Below are 15,132 nucleotides of genomic sequence, written 5' to 3' on the forward strand. Positions count from 1 at the left end.
ACTCTTTCTCCCTTTCCTCTCTTACGGTACTTATGATTGCTATGGAACGCTGATCGAGGTGTTTGTATAAACGCACTTGTATTATACACGAATTTACAAATTAACCTATTAATTCGCAGCAGCACCAAGCACTATCCTTCGCTCATTCGAATTAGTCGATTAGACTGAAAAACTGGAAAGGTATTTAGAGCAGCGGTCGTCTGCAAGTGGATAACCCCGCCTTCTGGGGAAGACTCCTCGGGGAAGAACGCGACTCAACACCTCTAAAAATATTGAACCTAGACGGAAATCGTGACGAGTTCGGATTTCGCGAGACTGAGTTCCCCGAAATGGTGGCGCTCGGCGATTGATCGGTCACTCGCTCGGTCGGTTCGGGTTCTGGGAAAGTGGAAGCTAGATCGGGGGCCGTTATCACTGCGGATTATGGTATGTGAAGAATAAAAAGGAGATGGCTTCAAGGATCCAAAGTGTAAAGCACCGATGACGGCCGTGACAGCGTCTCGTCACAAACAGCCAACTCTCCACTAAAAAGTGTTTCAGACAGTTTTATTTTTAAACCTTATACATGTATTTAATGAAATAATGAAAAATATACACGAGAGCTAGGGATTTGTCAACACGCTGTGCTAATGTGAATAAAATCACGTTTTTTTGGTTTTTCTCGGTGCTGATTTATCGACGACTCCTCCTCTAGTCTCCGAGTCCGGCATTAATAATAGTAAGTCAATCCTTGAGAAAGCATTGAACCAGGTATATTATTGGTTCAAAGCTTCCCTCAATTAGAACTCTTCAATCAAACTTTTATAATATTTATGTTTTTTCATATATATAAAACCTACAGTACTAACCTCGATGGTTTTGGGTTCAACGCGCTTAATGACTCAACCATTTATCGTCAATCGTCATTCATCATTCGTCACTCGTCACTCGTCTATCTGCTATACATTTAAAAAATTTGAGAAATTATCCGATTACTTATTCAAAATTTTCGAGCATAAAAATTTCAACACAACAATCGTAACAATCGCAGACGCTTATATTGAGAAAGGTGTTAATTGTAACTCGTACATTCTCTATTGTAAGTTTCTTAATAACCGGTATTTCTATTGATTCGATTAGTTTGCGGGTTAAAATTTCAGTAAGACAATTAAAAAGAGAAGAGAAAAGAGCGTGGCGAATGAATGGCGTATGCTTTCTCAGTGTAAGTGTATGGGATGACGTGATTATGTTGTAAATGCAATTGATGAAATTTCAGTCGTGACTGACGCGCGCATACATTGGAAGCTAATGAAAAAGAAAAAGAAAAAGAATAAATATCATTTGAAAACAGCTACTAATCGAAGCCCATTTGCCGCCTCTTCATTGACGCAAGCAATTTACCCTCCAGGGCAATTAATAATATTGGTATTTTTTGCCTTTTCCTGCTGCCTGCCTGTCTGCCTGCCTGTCTGTCTGTCTCGCCTCTGTCCTGTATCTGCTTAACTATTTGCGTGCGGCTGGCAACAGAGCACTGGAACTTGCTCCGATAAATTTGCGGTAATTAACTAACAATGTGCTTCTTATTCGTCTCTCAATGTATGTACACTTATTGTAATCTAGCTACACACTACACAGACGCCGCGTGAGAATGAAATTGGCCAATTTTTTATGAGTGGGAGACGTAATATAGGTGCGCGAGCACACAATAATACGCGTCTAACTACTTACGTTTTGCTCTTTTAGTTTTTCTTTTTGTTCATTACTCTAATTTTATGCATACGTAGTCATATTAAAAATATACGTACAAGCTATCGAAACGACTCATAACCAACACATATACAGACACACATGCATAATTGACTACAAACGCCGTGTCTAATTTTCATTTATCATCGACGCCTCGACACAAGACACAATATTAGCTTATAACATCATCAATTATTCGTAACAACTTGGTAGATTGCAATCCAGGCTATGTAGAGAAGAGACCAAACCACGTGAACTATCACACGATGTCCTTCTCGTTGTCAATCGTGACGTTAACGATTCTCATGACAAAAGCTTCCGCGGGATCAAGCTCGTAGACATTAGTGCATCGTTTTGTTTACTTTGCGCGCCACTCGATCTTGACATCAGAAACGTCTCGCGAGTGTCTTGATATTCAAGCGCGTTTTCTTGATAAATTGTTAACCCCATACTTTCAATGGACATAGTCTTTTCGCTGCATGTGTGTATGACATTTACATAAAACACCATTTTTATTTTTGACCCGAGCATTTCTTTTTCATTCGTCTATTAAATTTATATTTGTCAAGGACACGTGAAATTTGTCTCTCGAAATTTTTATAATGAATTAATGCTTTTTTAATTGTAAATCTCGCAACCCTTCATCAGAAAATCAATATTAAATTTTTTTTATTATTGATTAGTGTATCTCTATTAAAAATAGAAAATCTTCACGTATCTTTGAAAAATATCTAATATCGCTAATAATTCTTTATAACATAATATAAAAAGGAAGAATGTCGTGTTTAGTCCTTTACTTTAATACTGTTTAATGCTGCTAGCACACTGAAACAAAAAACGAGATTTTTCCTTCATAAAACACACGATTAACTATCTTGTATTGACCTTCAATGGTTAATGTGAATTTTATTTGGTATAAATTCATTCGTTCATTGAGACTGAAATTATATTGAAATCATTTATTATACTTAATTTGTTGGTAAAATAAATTTCCATAAAATGACTTAGCATTTCCATAATAACTAACTCATATACATATATATATATATATATATATATATATATATATATATATATTTTTTTATTTGTTTCTTATTATTATTATTTTTTTTTTCATACATTCATTTACATATATAAACGAGCAATTTTCATATCCTTAGGTACTAAAGGGCTATAATGAAATAATGCTTTTGATTTGCACGATAGGGTGAACTTGAACAACAACTCTTGCAAGCGAACCCAATTTTGGAGGCCTTTGGAAACGCAAAGACTGTGAAAAATGATAACTCTTCTCGTTTCGTAAGACTTTTCTCAATTATATAATAAATTTAATGTCATTTAATTGATTTAATTATTCTCTCTTTTCTTTCAAGGGTAAATTTATAAGGATCAATTTCGATGCCTCTGGTTATATAGCTGGGGCAAATATCGAGACTTATCTACTAGAAAAATCACGAGCCATTCGCCAAGCAAAAGACGAAAGAACTTTCCATATATTTTATCAGCTATTGTCTGGCGCTTCTCTGGAACAAAAAAGTATATCTAATTTGTGATTACGAAAATATTTATCATGTTTTTAAATTAAATTAATTTGAATACAAATTTATTGTATGATTATTATTAAGCGTATTTACTATCCACAAGCATACAATACAAACAAAATTTTACAATATTATCTACAATTTTTATAAAAAAAAGTAATTAAATAATTTTAATAAATAGTTTTATAGTAGTTATCGCATACAAATTTTCAAATATAAATATTTCCACGTTTAAATATTTTTTTATATCTAGATAATTTTTTCATACTACAGATTATAGAGTCGTTAAAAGATTAATAAAAATATAATATTAATAATCAAGAAATTTGCAATTAATTTCAGAGGAATACATTTTGGAAGATCCGAAGCTTTATCCGTTCTTGTCTTGTGGTGCATTGCCTGTTCCCGGTGTAGACGATACTGCTGAATTCCATTCAACAGTCAAAGCGATGCATATCATGGGTATGACCAACGAAGACTTTTCATCGATTTTTCGCATCGTTTCAGCCGTCATGCTCTTCGGCTCAATGCAGTTCCGCCAAGAAAGAAATTCAGACCAGGCAACTCTCCCAGATAACACAGTTGCTCAAAAGATCTCACATTTACTCGGCTTAAACGTTACCGAGATGACCAAAGCTTTTCTTAAGCCTAGAATAAAAGTTGGACGAGATTTTGTGACGAAAGCACAAACTAAAGAACAAGTTGAATTTGCCGTAGAGGCCATCTCCAAAGCATGCTATGAGCGAATGTTTCGCTGGTTGGTTAATCGCATTAATCGCTCCCTCGATCGTACCAAGAGGCAAGGCGCGAGCTTTATTGGTATCCTTGATATGGCCGGTTTCGAAATCTTTGAACTCAATTCCTTTGAGCAATTGTGCATCAACTATACGAATGAAAAGCTTCAACAGCTGTTCAATCATACTATGTTCATACTGGAACAGGAGGAATATCAGCGAGAAGGTATAGAATGGAAGTTTATCGATTTCGGTCTTGATCTTCAACCAACGATAGATTTAATTGACAAGCCCATGGGTATTATGGCACTGTTGGACGAGGAATGCTGGTTTCCAAAGGCCACCGATAAGACTTTCGTCGAGAAGCTCGTCGGCGCTCACCATGTGCATCCGAAATTTATGAAAACTGACTTTCGTGGTGTGGCCGACTTTGCAATTATTCATTATGCCGGCAAGGTTGATTACTCAGCTGATAAGTGGTTGATGAAGAATATGGATCCACTCAACGAAAATGTCGTTAGCTTGTTGCAAATGTCCCAGGATCCATTCGTCTGTCATATTTGGAAGGACGCTGAAATTGTGGGAATGGCCCAGCAAGCTCTTACCGACACGCAATTCGGGGCGCGAACTAGAAAGGGAATGTTTAGAACTGTATCACAATTGTATAAAGAGCAACTAGCTAAACTGATGGTCACTTTACGAAATACCAACCCGAACTTTGTTAGGTGCATAATTCCAAATCATGAGAAGAGGGCTGGAAAAATTGACGCGCCTCTAGTACTCGATCAACTCAGATGCAATGGCGTATTGGAAGGTATCAGAATTTGCAGACAAGGTTTCCCCAACAGAATACCCTTCCAAGAATTTAGACAACGATATGAACTTCTGACGCCTAATGTTATTCCTAAAGGATTTATGGATGGAAAGAAGGCTTGTGAAAATATGGTATGTGAAACATAATATAATTGATTACTTATTTAATAATTTAATTTATGATTATTAAACTTTTAGATCCAATCATTAGAGTTAGATCCGAATTTGTATAGAGTTGGACAGTCTAAAATATTCTTTAGAGCAGGAGTACTCGCTCATTTGGAAGAAGAAAGGGATTACAAAATAACAGATTTAATAGTAAACTTTCAAGCATTTTGTAGAGGTTTTCTTGCACGACGAAATTATCAAAAGCGTTTGCAGCAGCTCAATGCTATTCGTATTATTCAGAGAAATTGCGCTGCTTACTTGAAGTTGCGTAACTGGCAATGGTGGCGTCTATATACCAAAGTCAAACCTCTTTTAGAAGTAACGAAACAGGAAGAAAAGCTGACTCAAAAAGAAGATGAATTAAAACAGGTAAATCTAGTGTACACATTGTAATTGAATGTGAGTTATTATTATTTTATTGCTATTTAATAGGTTCGCGACAAACTTGAGATGCAATTGCATTCGGCCCAAGAATACGAACGCAAATATCAGCAAGCTATTGAGGAGAAGACGATGCTTGCCGAACAACTTCAGGCTGAAGTGGAATTGTGCGCAGAAGCTGAAGAAATGCGTGCGAGATTAGCCGCTAGAAAACAGGAGCTTGAAGAAATTTTACATGACTTGGAGGCTCGAATCGAAGAGGAAGAAGAAAGAACGTCATCTCTTATGCATGAAAAGAAGAAACTGCAGTTGAATATAAGTGATTTAGAAGAGCAATTAGAGGAGGAAGAAGCCACAAGACAGAAATTACAACTTGAAAAAGTTCAGTGCGATGGAAAAATAAAAAAACTTGAGGAAGACCTGGCATTATCGGAAGATACAAATCAGAAGCTTTTGAAGGAGAAGAAATTATTGGAAGAAAGAGCTAACGATTTATCGCAAGCTTTAGCAGAGGAAGAAGAGAAAGCCAAGCATTTGGCGAAATTGAAAACGAAGCATGAAGCTTCCATAGCTGACCTCGAGGAACGATTATTAAAGGATCACCAACAACGTCAAGAAGTTGACAGATCCAAGAGAAAAGTGGAAACGGAAGTATCAGACCTAAAGGAGCAGTTAGCTGAAAAAAAGGCGCAACTCGAGGAACTACAGCTACTTATGGGCAAGCGTGAGGAAGAACTTACTCAGGCTTTAACGAAAATAGATGAGGAAAGTGCAATCAAAGCTCAGTCGCAGAAGGCCCTGCGCGAGCTAGAGTCACAGTTGGTAGAGCTACAGGAAGATTTGGAAGCTGAGAAGGTCGCTAGGAGCAAAGCCGAAAAACTTAAGCGCGATCTGAACGAGGAGCTAGAAGCACTTAAGAACGAGCTCCTCGACTCATTGGATTCGACAGCAGCACAACAGGAACTTCGAAGCAAACGCGAACAGGAAGTGGCTACTTTAAAGAAGAACCTCGAGGAAGAAACTTGTCTACACGAGGCGACTCTACAGGACATGCGCCACAAGCATACTCAAGAGTTGACAACAATAAATGAACAGATGGACGCGCTGAAAAAGGCTAAGGCAGCCCTAGAAAAAATCAAAGGCACGCTTGAAGCTGAGAATGCTGAGTTGACTACAGAGCTGCGTTCGGTTAACGCAAGCCGGCAGGAATCCGATCGCCGGCGTAAGCAGGCCGAACAGCAGCTTGTCGACATCAACGCTAAGCTCATGGAGGTCGAGAGCGTTAGACAAGAGCTGGCCGAGAAGGTAGCCAAACTTCAGACTGAGGCAGAGAACGTCTCTCAGCAACTTGAATCGGCTGAACTAAAAGCATCGGCAGCGATGAAGGCATCTGTGACTTCGGAGTCTCAGCTAACTGAATTACAGCAACAGCTCGAAGAAGAGACCAAACAAAAACTCGCCCTCAGCTCTAAGTTACGAGCACTGGAGAGCGATAAAGAGACCCTTCGCGATCAACTCGATGAGGAAGAAGAGGTGCAGCGTACTCTTGAGAAGCAGGTTCTGGCTCTTAACACGCAGGTAAAAAGACATTTTCTTTTTATAAACTCAGCATAAGTTGTTGGCAAGTGGTCGATGACCTCTTAAATAAATATTTTTTAACAGTTTTTTGAGCCCAAGCATTAATTTTTCATCGCAATATATTAATTAAATTTCTTTCTAATTATGCAAATGCTTTAAAACTAAAGCCCTCTATGCGCTGTGAATATACGTACAATAGAATATAAATGTGTTTGTATACACAGTATACGGAAGCGAAAAAGCGCGCCGATGAGGAAAGTGAATCGGCAGCGGCTCTTGAGGAAGCTAGGAAGCGCCTTGTGAAGGACATTGAAGCCCTTCAACGTCAGGTTGAAGAGCTCCAGGCTGCTAATGAGAAGCTCGACAAATCGAAAAAGAAGATCCAGGCGGAGCTCGAAGACAGCACGATCGAACTCGATCTACAACGCGCCAAAGTGATTGAACTCGAAAAAAAACAAAAGAACTTCGATAAGGTCTTAATGGAGGAGAAAGCGATATCGATGCAATATGCAGAGCTACGCGACACCGCAGAACGCGAAGCTCGCGAAAAAGAAACGAAGGTTCTGTCGTTAACGCGTGAGCTCGATGAGCTGAACGATAAGGTCGAAGAGCTCGAACGCGGACGTAAGAGCTTGCAGGCCGAGCTCGACGAGCTTGTTAACAACCAGGGTACCGCTGACAAGAATGTTCATGATCTCGAGAAGGCCAAGCGTCTACTTGAATCTAAAATTGCCGAGCAACAAGCCCAAGTCGAAGAGCTTGAGGACGAGCTCCAGTGCACCGAGGATGCTAAGCTTCGACTTGAGGTCAACATGCAGGCCATGAGATCGCAGTTCGAGCGTGAGCTTCAAGCCAAGGAGGAGCAAGCCGAAGAGAAACGCCGAGGTCTCGTTAAGCAGCTCCGTGACCTGGAAGCTGAATTAGGTACTTCTACTTGAGGCTGTATTTACCAAATATTGCAATTCAATTGCAATTAAAACTACTAACCATATAATTATACATATAATTATGATCACCTTATTTTTACTTACATATATGAATATATTTGTATTTATTATTTGTAAATGTATTTTGCCAATTTTAATACAGTTAATTTTGTAACTAATTTAAATAATATAAATATTTTTTATTCAAGTTCTCTTTTAAAAAAATTACAATTTATTATTTGATAGGATGTTATTTTTAAAGCGTGTTCATTTTGTTCAAAAAGTGTTGATAATTTTTCATGTTGGAGCTTTACATTATAGTTTAAATTTTATATAATACTTACAAGAATTAAAATAGCATATCATACATTATTCTTATTTACCACGTTTAGAAATGAAAGATTTTTAAATATCAAAAATAGTAATTACATAAAAATTTGTTATAAAAATGAAAAAACGTAATTTGCTATTAAAGTGTCTTAAATTAAACTTTACACAGTTAACGACTAATTTAAATTTATAAAATAAAAAATTTGTATTTTTATTTTGCAATGGAGGAAGTATATGATTTGGAATGAAAAGTTAATTTTTGTAAATATTAATTACCTTAGAATCCAGACATTTATTTATTCAAATTTCTAATTATGAATGAAACTAAGAAATTCGAAATTATGACAATTTTCGAATTATTAAATAAATACAATGATATATAAATTTATAAAATATTTCTTGAAATTTACTGAAGACCCAAAATGTATTTCAATCGTACTTGCTAATTAGAAACATTTATAGTTTTAAAAAATTCTAACTGATTCTGACAATTATGAATGCTCTCTAAATGTAAATAAAAAAAAAATTTTATTGCTAATCTACAATTTTTAAATTTATCTTAAAAGTAACATTTTTTAAATTGGTTCTTTATTCGATTATTGTGTAACTTAAAAACAATAAATTAAAAAAATTGATGTAAAATAAGGACAAAAGCGAAAGCTGAAAATCATCATAATTTATGTTTGTGTAATCGGTTATCAGAGGACGAAAGGAAGCAGAGATCGGCAGCAATAGCTCAGCGAAAGAAAATCGAAGCGGATTACAAAGACATGGAGCAACAGCTTGAGGTGCATAACAAAGTCAAGGAAGATGCACTCAAGCAGCTGAAGAAGTTGCAGACGCAAATAAAGGACTGTACGAGAGAGACGGAAGAGGCACGGGCTGCAAGGGACGAACTTGCTGCGGCCTCCAAGGAGGTTGAGCGTAAAGTCAAGGGCCTTGAGGCCGATGTCATGCAACTCACTGAAGATTTAACCAATAGTGAACGCGCGCGCCGGGTTGCTGAGACTGAGCGCGATGAACTTCAGGAAGAACTTAATAATAACGCCAATAAAGGTACGATTCTCTTGGATGAGAAACGCCGTCTTGATGCGAGAATCGCTACTCTCGAAGAAGAACTTGAAGAAGAACAATCAACAAACGAGGTTTGAATAAATCTATAATCTATAATTTGTATAAAATCGTTAATACTTTATGTAACAAATGTACTAGTTGCCTCGTAACTTCTTATAATGTATGTAATTTAAAGTTATCTTGAGTATATTGCCTTTATATTTTTATAATATTTTCAATATAATTATTGTTGTAATTAAATAATTTTCAACTTTAAATGTATGTATAATCTTGAAAAAGTAGATTTATTTTAATTATTGTATTGTTGTAGGTTCTCATGGATCGTGCCCGGAAAGCACAACTTTCTATAGAGCAACTTACGACAGATTTACAAACTGAACGATCAACTATGCAGAAATTGGAATCCCATAGATCGCTTTTTGAGAGACAGAATAAAGAACTGAAGGCCAAATTGGCTGAACTTGAGACAGCTCAACGTGCTAAATCCAAGGCAACAATTCAGGCTCTTGAGAGTAAAATCAATAATCTTGAAGAGCAGGTGGATACAGAGACAAAGGAGAGATTTGCTCAACAGAAGATAAATAGGAAACTGGATAAGAAAGTCAAGGAACTAGTACTCCAAGTTGAAGATGAGAGAAGAAACGCCGAGCAATACAAGGAGCAAGTTGAAAAGGTTAATGTAAAGATGAAAAGTTTAAAGAGGCTATTAGACGAAGCCGAGGAGGAGATCAGCAGGCACAAGGCTTCGAAGCGAAAGCAGCAAAGAGAAATGGAAGATATGATAGAATCGCAGGAAGTTCTAACGAGAGAAGTAGCTAATCTGAAAAACAAGCTGAGGTAAATAAATTATTTTACGAATATCTACGCTTATATTATTTATCGAAAATCGCTCAACTACGTTGAACATTATTTAATATAGATATATATATATATATATATATATATATATATATATATATATATATAATAGCAATTTACTCTGCAATGCCCTAGTTATGTCGTTTTGTTAGAAGGAAAACCTTTTTTTATTTCGGTAAAGTCGTATGGTGTCAAAGCATTCTTATATATATAGAGTTATGAAATAAATAGTACATATAGATGCTTAATATTATTGAAACTTTATGAAAAATGCTTTTACTTTTTTATTTATTTATTTATTTATTTTTGTTTATTATCCATTATATTTACCTATTCGAAGTCCACATTAATTAATTTTATAATATTATAAATTGGAAATTTAATGGATTTTTTTTTCCATAATGAAGGATAAACACTACTTATATTATTGAAAAACTATTTTTAATTGACCTATAAAGATATTTCAAATTTGCAGTGTAAAGAAAATATCAGTAAAATCGATAATTTTATGAGAAAAACATTTCTGCTTTCTTTTCAAAAAGTAAATATTCATGCTGCTTTTCATGTCTTTTTATTTTCATTTTTCGTCGACTGCAGCGAGTTAGATACAAAAACGCACACTAGCAGGCCATTGGGCTCGACTTATCGTGGCCGCTGGAAGGATGAAATTATTAATTCGCTAAATGTGTAGGTATTAAGAAGCGCGAATGACTGCATCTCTTGACTGAAAAAATATATCATTTTCCCCTCGCATATTTGCGTTTTACAAAAATTATACGTAGTACGGGTCGACTCTTAACTACATGAAGCATGGAGCATGCGACGCCGTCAAAACGCTCATTAAACAATTCTTTACTAACTATATTACATGAGAGTGGATTAACATTTGTTATATACATGTTTGATTTGAAAATTCTTTTAAAAGCATTATAAAATTAGAAGAGTATTCTATAAGTAATATTTATACATTATTCTCTTTTCCATGTGCTATTAAATATCATACAGCATTTGTTTTTATGAGAATTTTAATAACCAAGCAATGATAATAAACATCATATATAATGTACATGACAGGGATGACAAAGAGCTTTTGATAAAGGTTTGATGGGTGATTTCAGACGTGGCGGACAACCAATTAGTGGACTCGGCTCAGCAAGACTGAAACGCGCCTCGATGCAGACTGGTGGCTCCGGAGACGACTCGACAACGCAGGATGAAAGCATGGACGGCGAAGAAAATACGAATTAAAGAGTGCACGGAAAACTCGAGGAATGGGCAAGGACGATGCGCACCAACGCATAATACAAAAAAAAAAAAAATATATATATATATATATATATATATATACATCGTCTGCCATTTGTATTTAAAGGGGAAAAGACAGGCTTCCAGGGTAAATGAAAAAAAAGCAATTGGTTAGAACAAATGAAGAAGGATAAGTAAGTTGCATTCCCAGAAGAGAAAATAAAGCGCGATTATCTCGCAAAATTTAACGTGGTTATTTTGGCACAGAGTAAGCATATAAACAAAAACACGCGTTCAGAGAAGCTACTATTTATCGCTGCTTAAGACAGTCTTTGTTATCTCCCATACCCCACCCAACAATCTCAACTCCAAATTCAATCCCACTTTAACTAGGAGTACATAATAAGAATTATGAGTATACACTAGTTTCCTAAGATGCCATCGCACGAACAAAAAGTGAACGTAAAATGAAAGATGAAAGTTTAATGATCATGTACATAAATTTACAACCATATTGAAAGAGGAAATTGAGAGACCGTAGAACGGTTTATGATGTATGAGGTCAAGCAGTTATGATACGCGCGCGCAAAACTAAAAAGGAAAGAGGTTTTTGCTACGAGCAATAAAAGTTTATAAACCTGTAACACTCTAAGGTAGTAATAAGACATTCATTATTATAATTAATTAATTAATTATTATTATTATTGTATTATTATGATTATGTTATTTTACAATTACCATTACGATCAGCGTTATTCGTATACATATTATATTACGAAAATGATGAAGTTATTTCAACTATTATACTAATATACTGAAAAAACTAAAACACATTGAAGAAAGCAGAGGATAATGTAGGTAAGCTGCATTAATGAGATTGCTTTCATTTTAAAGGGTTCGCAATGTGATATTTTGGCCTTTCGGTGCTTTTAACTTTACTCGCTTGATGGTATTTTGAAAACTGAAAAAAAATCATAATTTATGTTCCTTTTCGCTTGTGTAAAATGAATATGCCTTAACATAAATTGAGTGACTAATACTTACTTAACGCCTTTATTCCGGTGTAGTACTTAAGCTTTCAGTTTGGTCGCCCACATGACTTACCATTCAAATGTATTATGTATTTTTTCCTTTTTTTTTACGGGAACAATAAGTAAAGCAAAAAGTACCAACAAATTAAATGATATATTTTAACGAACGTATCTTTACTAAAATTTATTATTGTGAACAGAGAGCTGCATATGCAGTTACACGAGCGAGTAACAATAAGTGCGTAAATGGAAAAAAAGAATTAACTATTGATAAGAAAGTTCTCGATAAAGTAAAATCTCGCACGTTTGATTTTACAAAAGCATTTTACGAAATTTTGTGTATTTAAAGGCATTTACAATATGTATACATCATATTTTAAAAGGAACAGAAATACGAACGAATAGACTAACTCAAAAGACTATTATATTTTTTGATGAAACTAATAATGTCAGTGACTAAAATTCATACGTATATTGCGCAGTATGATAACAGTAACCAATTATCTAATGTAACTAGGGCCTTATAATGATTAACAGAAATTATGCGTAACGTTGCAGGATCGTTGAATTCGAAAGCCTCTCGAATATCGTTACTAATTTTGTATATAAAAATGAATTCACAAGTGCGCTCACTTCCTTGATGCATGTATCGTTGTACACCAGTATACACACTTGTTAATAGTGTTTTAGCATCATTTTAATCATCAAGTCTCAAATTTGATTTATTTTTTTCTTTTATATATTATGTACTCTGGTGGCGATTAGCGAAGTGAGGTACTTTCAATGAAAACTCAGAAATATGGCAAGCAAATGATACGAAATATTAATAAATATAGAAAGAGTGAGTTTTGATACATTTTATATAGATCGAACACATACGCGATTGCACGCGCGCCCAGATTATACAGTTGATTGGACCTTACATATACAAGAGGAGATATAATAATAAAGTACAGAAACATTTAGTTTACAAAGGTATTGTGTTTAATTTTTCACATAACGAACATTCCCATCATTGCTCAGCTATATTTAAATGTATATTATTCTTATCATTATTAAAAATATATTTTTTTACATGTTTTATTATCTATTGGAAGTGACATATTCATTTCCTATATACAGTTCTTAATAATATGCATTATAACTTATATTTTTTATTTATTTAGTACAAAGACACATGAAAATTATTCGCATTCTGTTTTGTTACATTGAGGAACCTGCAGTAGTTGTTTGAATAAAGTACGATTACATAGATCTAGAGGGATTTTCTTTTCCTTGTTCCGTATAGTTAAAACAGCATTACTTGATATTAAGAGTTTAGCTTCATCGAGACGATTTTCTTCGCAAGCTAAATGAAGTGCTGTATTCCCATAGAAATCTTGCTGATCTGTTAATTTAGGAAAAGTGAAATAGGAATTTGAAATTGTTTAAAATACATAGGAATATATATATATATATATATATATATTTGTTTAATATGACTTGCCAATAATTAGGTTTTCAACAGTTAAAAGCAGCTTTACAATATTAATGTTGCCCTTTGACACTGCTCTATGAAGAGGTGTAGCGCCTCTTATGTCAGCAATATTAACATCTGCTCCCTTAGCAAGCAAATTCGTGCAAATAAGTTTCCAGTTCTTTGATGCTGCATATTGCAATGCAGAGTGCCCTTCCCAAGTCTTTGCATTTATATTGGCGCCGTTTTTTAATAAAGTATTGACGACGTTATGACGACCCGCAGAAGCCGCTAATATTAAAGGCGTCATTCCCATCTAAAAAAAGTCTTTAATTTTTATAATGAAATAAATTTGAAAACGATAATACACATAAATTTTAAATCATTTAATAATGTGTATATTATTATATATTGATAAAATGATTATAAAATGATTTACACGATGTAATGGACGCTAAGTAATATATGCCGCGTAATCCCTCTGCTCCATGGGTAATATATATAACCTTTCTTCATTTCAATACACTAGAAGTATTCTAAATAAAAAGAATTTGAATAGATAAACGACTTACGTCATCCACAGCATCTACAGGAGCATCAGCGAGTAACAAATAATCAACCAATTCGTCGTGACCACCTAAAGCAGCCCAATGAAGCAGCATTCTGCAGTTCTGTGAAGGAATATAGGTTAGATTTTGTAATTGATGTAATAGAATGATAAAAAGATGAAAAGGCAATTACTTATTACGTGCCTCATCTGTTTGTGTTATTAGCAAGCTATTTTGATTTATAAGGGCTTTAAGTGTTGCGAAATGACCTCGATATGCCATGTCAAAGGGTTTAGACGTACCGTTGTCGACTTGCTGCGCCATATTTAAACTTTATCAATTTATTGTCGTCTGTCGTATGGTGAATTTAAACCTCTTTATGTTACGTTTTCGACTATATAATGATTAACCCTATGAATCACTGCGTTATCTATAATAAAGGGCTTACAAAACCAAGTTGAAGTGCATGATTTGTATACGAAATTTCGAAGTCAAACTAGACATGGTCAAGAAATTTTATATAATTTATTAATTTATGTAATTTGGGTAAATTATGTTGAATTTAAAATACGCCGATGTATCTTATATAATTGTATAATGTACTGAATTTGTTCATATAAACAAGCATTAAAATTGCCTTAGCACGAGGTAGGTGATAGTAGATATTTGTCGTTTAGGAATGAGAAATAATTTATAAAGGGAAAGAATTAAAAGTCAAGTGGAT

General features: G+C 34.8%; 2 protein-coding genes across 8 annotated transcripts in view; one reads left to right on the plus strand and one right to left on the minus strand.

Moving 5' to 3' along the window:
- zip (myosin heavy chain 10) overlaps positions 1-11,449 on the plus strand; it is a 28,488-nt gene extending 17,039 nt beyond the window's left edge. Inside the window, exons 4-14 of one of the 5 annotated variants that reach the window (XM_011504810.1) lie at positions 695-718; positions 2,932-3,024; positions 3,099-3,261; positions 3,609-4,945; positions 5,012-5,350; positions 5,414-6,940; positions 7,165-7,864; positions 8,899-9,341; positions 9,581-10,107; positions 10,726-10,815; positions 11,247-11,449. In XM_011504810.1, coding sequence (XP_011503112.1) covers positions 695-718; positions 2,932-3,024; positions 3,099-3,261; positions 3,609-4,945; positions 5,012-5,350; positions 5,414-6,940; positions 7,165-7,864; positions 8,899-9,341; positions 9,581-10,107; positions 10,726-10,815; positions 11,247-11,376 — 5,373 coding nt within the window. In that variant the 3' untranslated portion in view covers positions 11,377-11,449. Of the gene's footprint in view, positions 1-694; positions 719-1,506; positions 1,537-2,931; positions 3,025-3,098; positions 3,262-3,608; positions 4,946-5,011; positions 5,351-5,413; positions 6,941-7,164; positions 7,865-8,898; positions 9,342-9,580; positions 10,108-10,725; positions 10,816-11,246 lie in introns of all 5 variants that reach the window. The other 4 variants (XM_011504809.1, XM_011504813.1, XM_011504812.1 and 1 more) reach the window with 4 other exon arrangements.
- Positions 11,450-12,084: 635 nt separating this feature from the next.
- LOC105366388 (26S proteasome non-ATPase regulatory subunit 10) lies at positions 12,085-14,845 on the minus strand. 3 transcript variants are annotated; one of them, XM_011504814.1, is made up of 4 exons: positions 14,613-14,845; positions 14,433-14,531; positions 13,891-14,176; positions 12,085-13,791 (listed from the first exon to the last, which is right to left on the minus strand). In XM_011504814.1, exons 1-4 carry the CDS (start codon positions 14,730-14,732, stop codon positions 13,589-13,591), a joined length of 708 nt encoding a protein of 235 aa, XP_011503116.1. In that variant the 5' UTR covers positions 14,733-14,845; the 3' UTR covers positions 12,085-13,588. The 3 variants fall into 3 exon arrangements, with proteins under 3 accessions (XP_011503116.1, XP_011503118.1, XP_011503117.1); XM_011504816.1 differs by having other exon boundaries at positions 14,711-14,842; XM_011504815.1 differs by having other exon boundaries at positions 14,602-14,681.
- Positions 14,846-15,132: the final 287 nt, after the last annotated feature.

The sequence above is a fragment of the Ceratosolen solmsi genome, unplaced genomic scaffold (genome assembly GCF_000503995.2).
Source record: "Ceratosolen solmsi marchali unplaced genomic scaffold, CerSol_1.0 scaffold4, whole genome shotgun sequence".
In the NCBI taxonomy this organism is placed as follows: domain Eukaryota; kingdom Metazoa; phylum Arthropoda; class Insecta; order Hymenoptera; family Agaonidae; genus Ceratosolen; species Ceratosolen solmsi.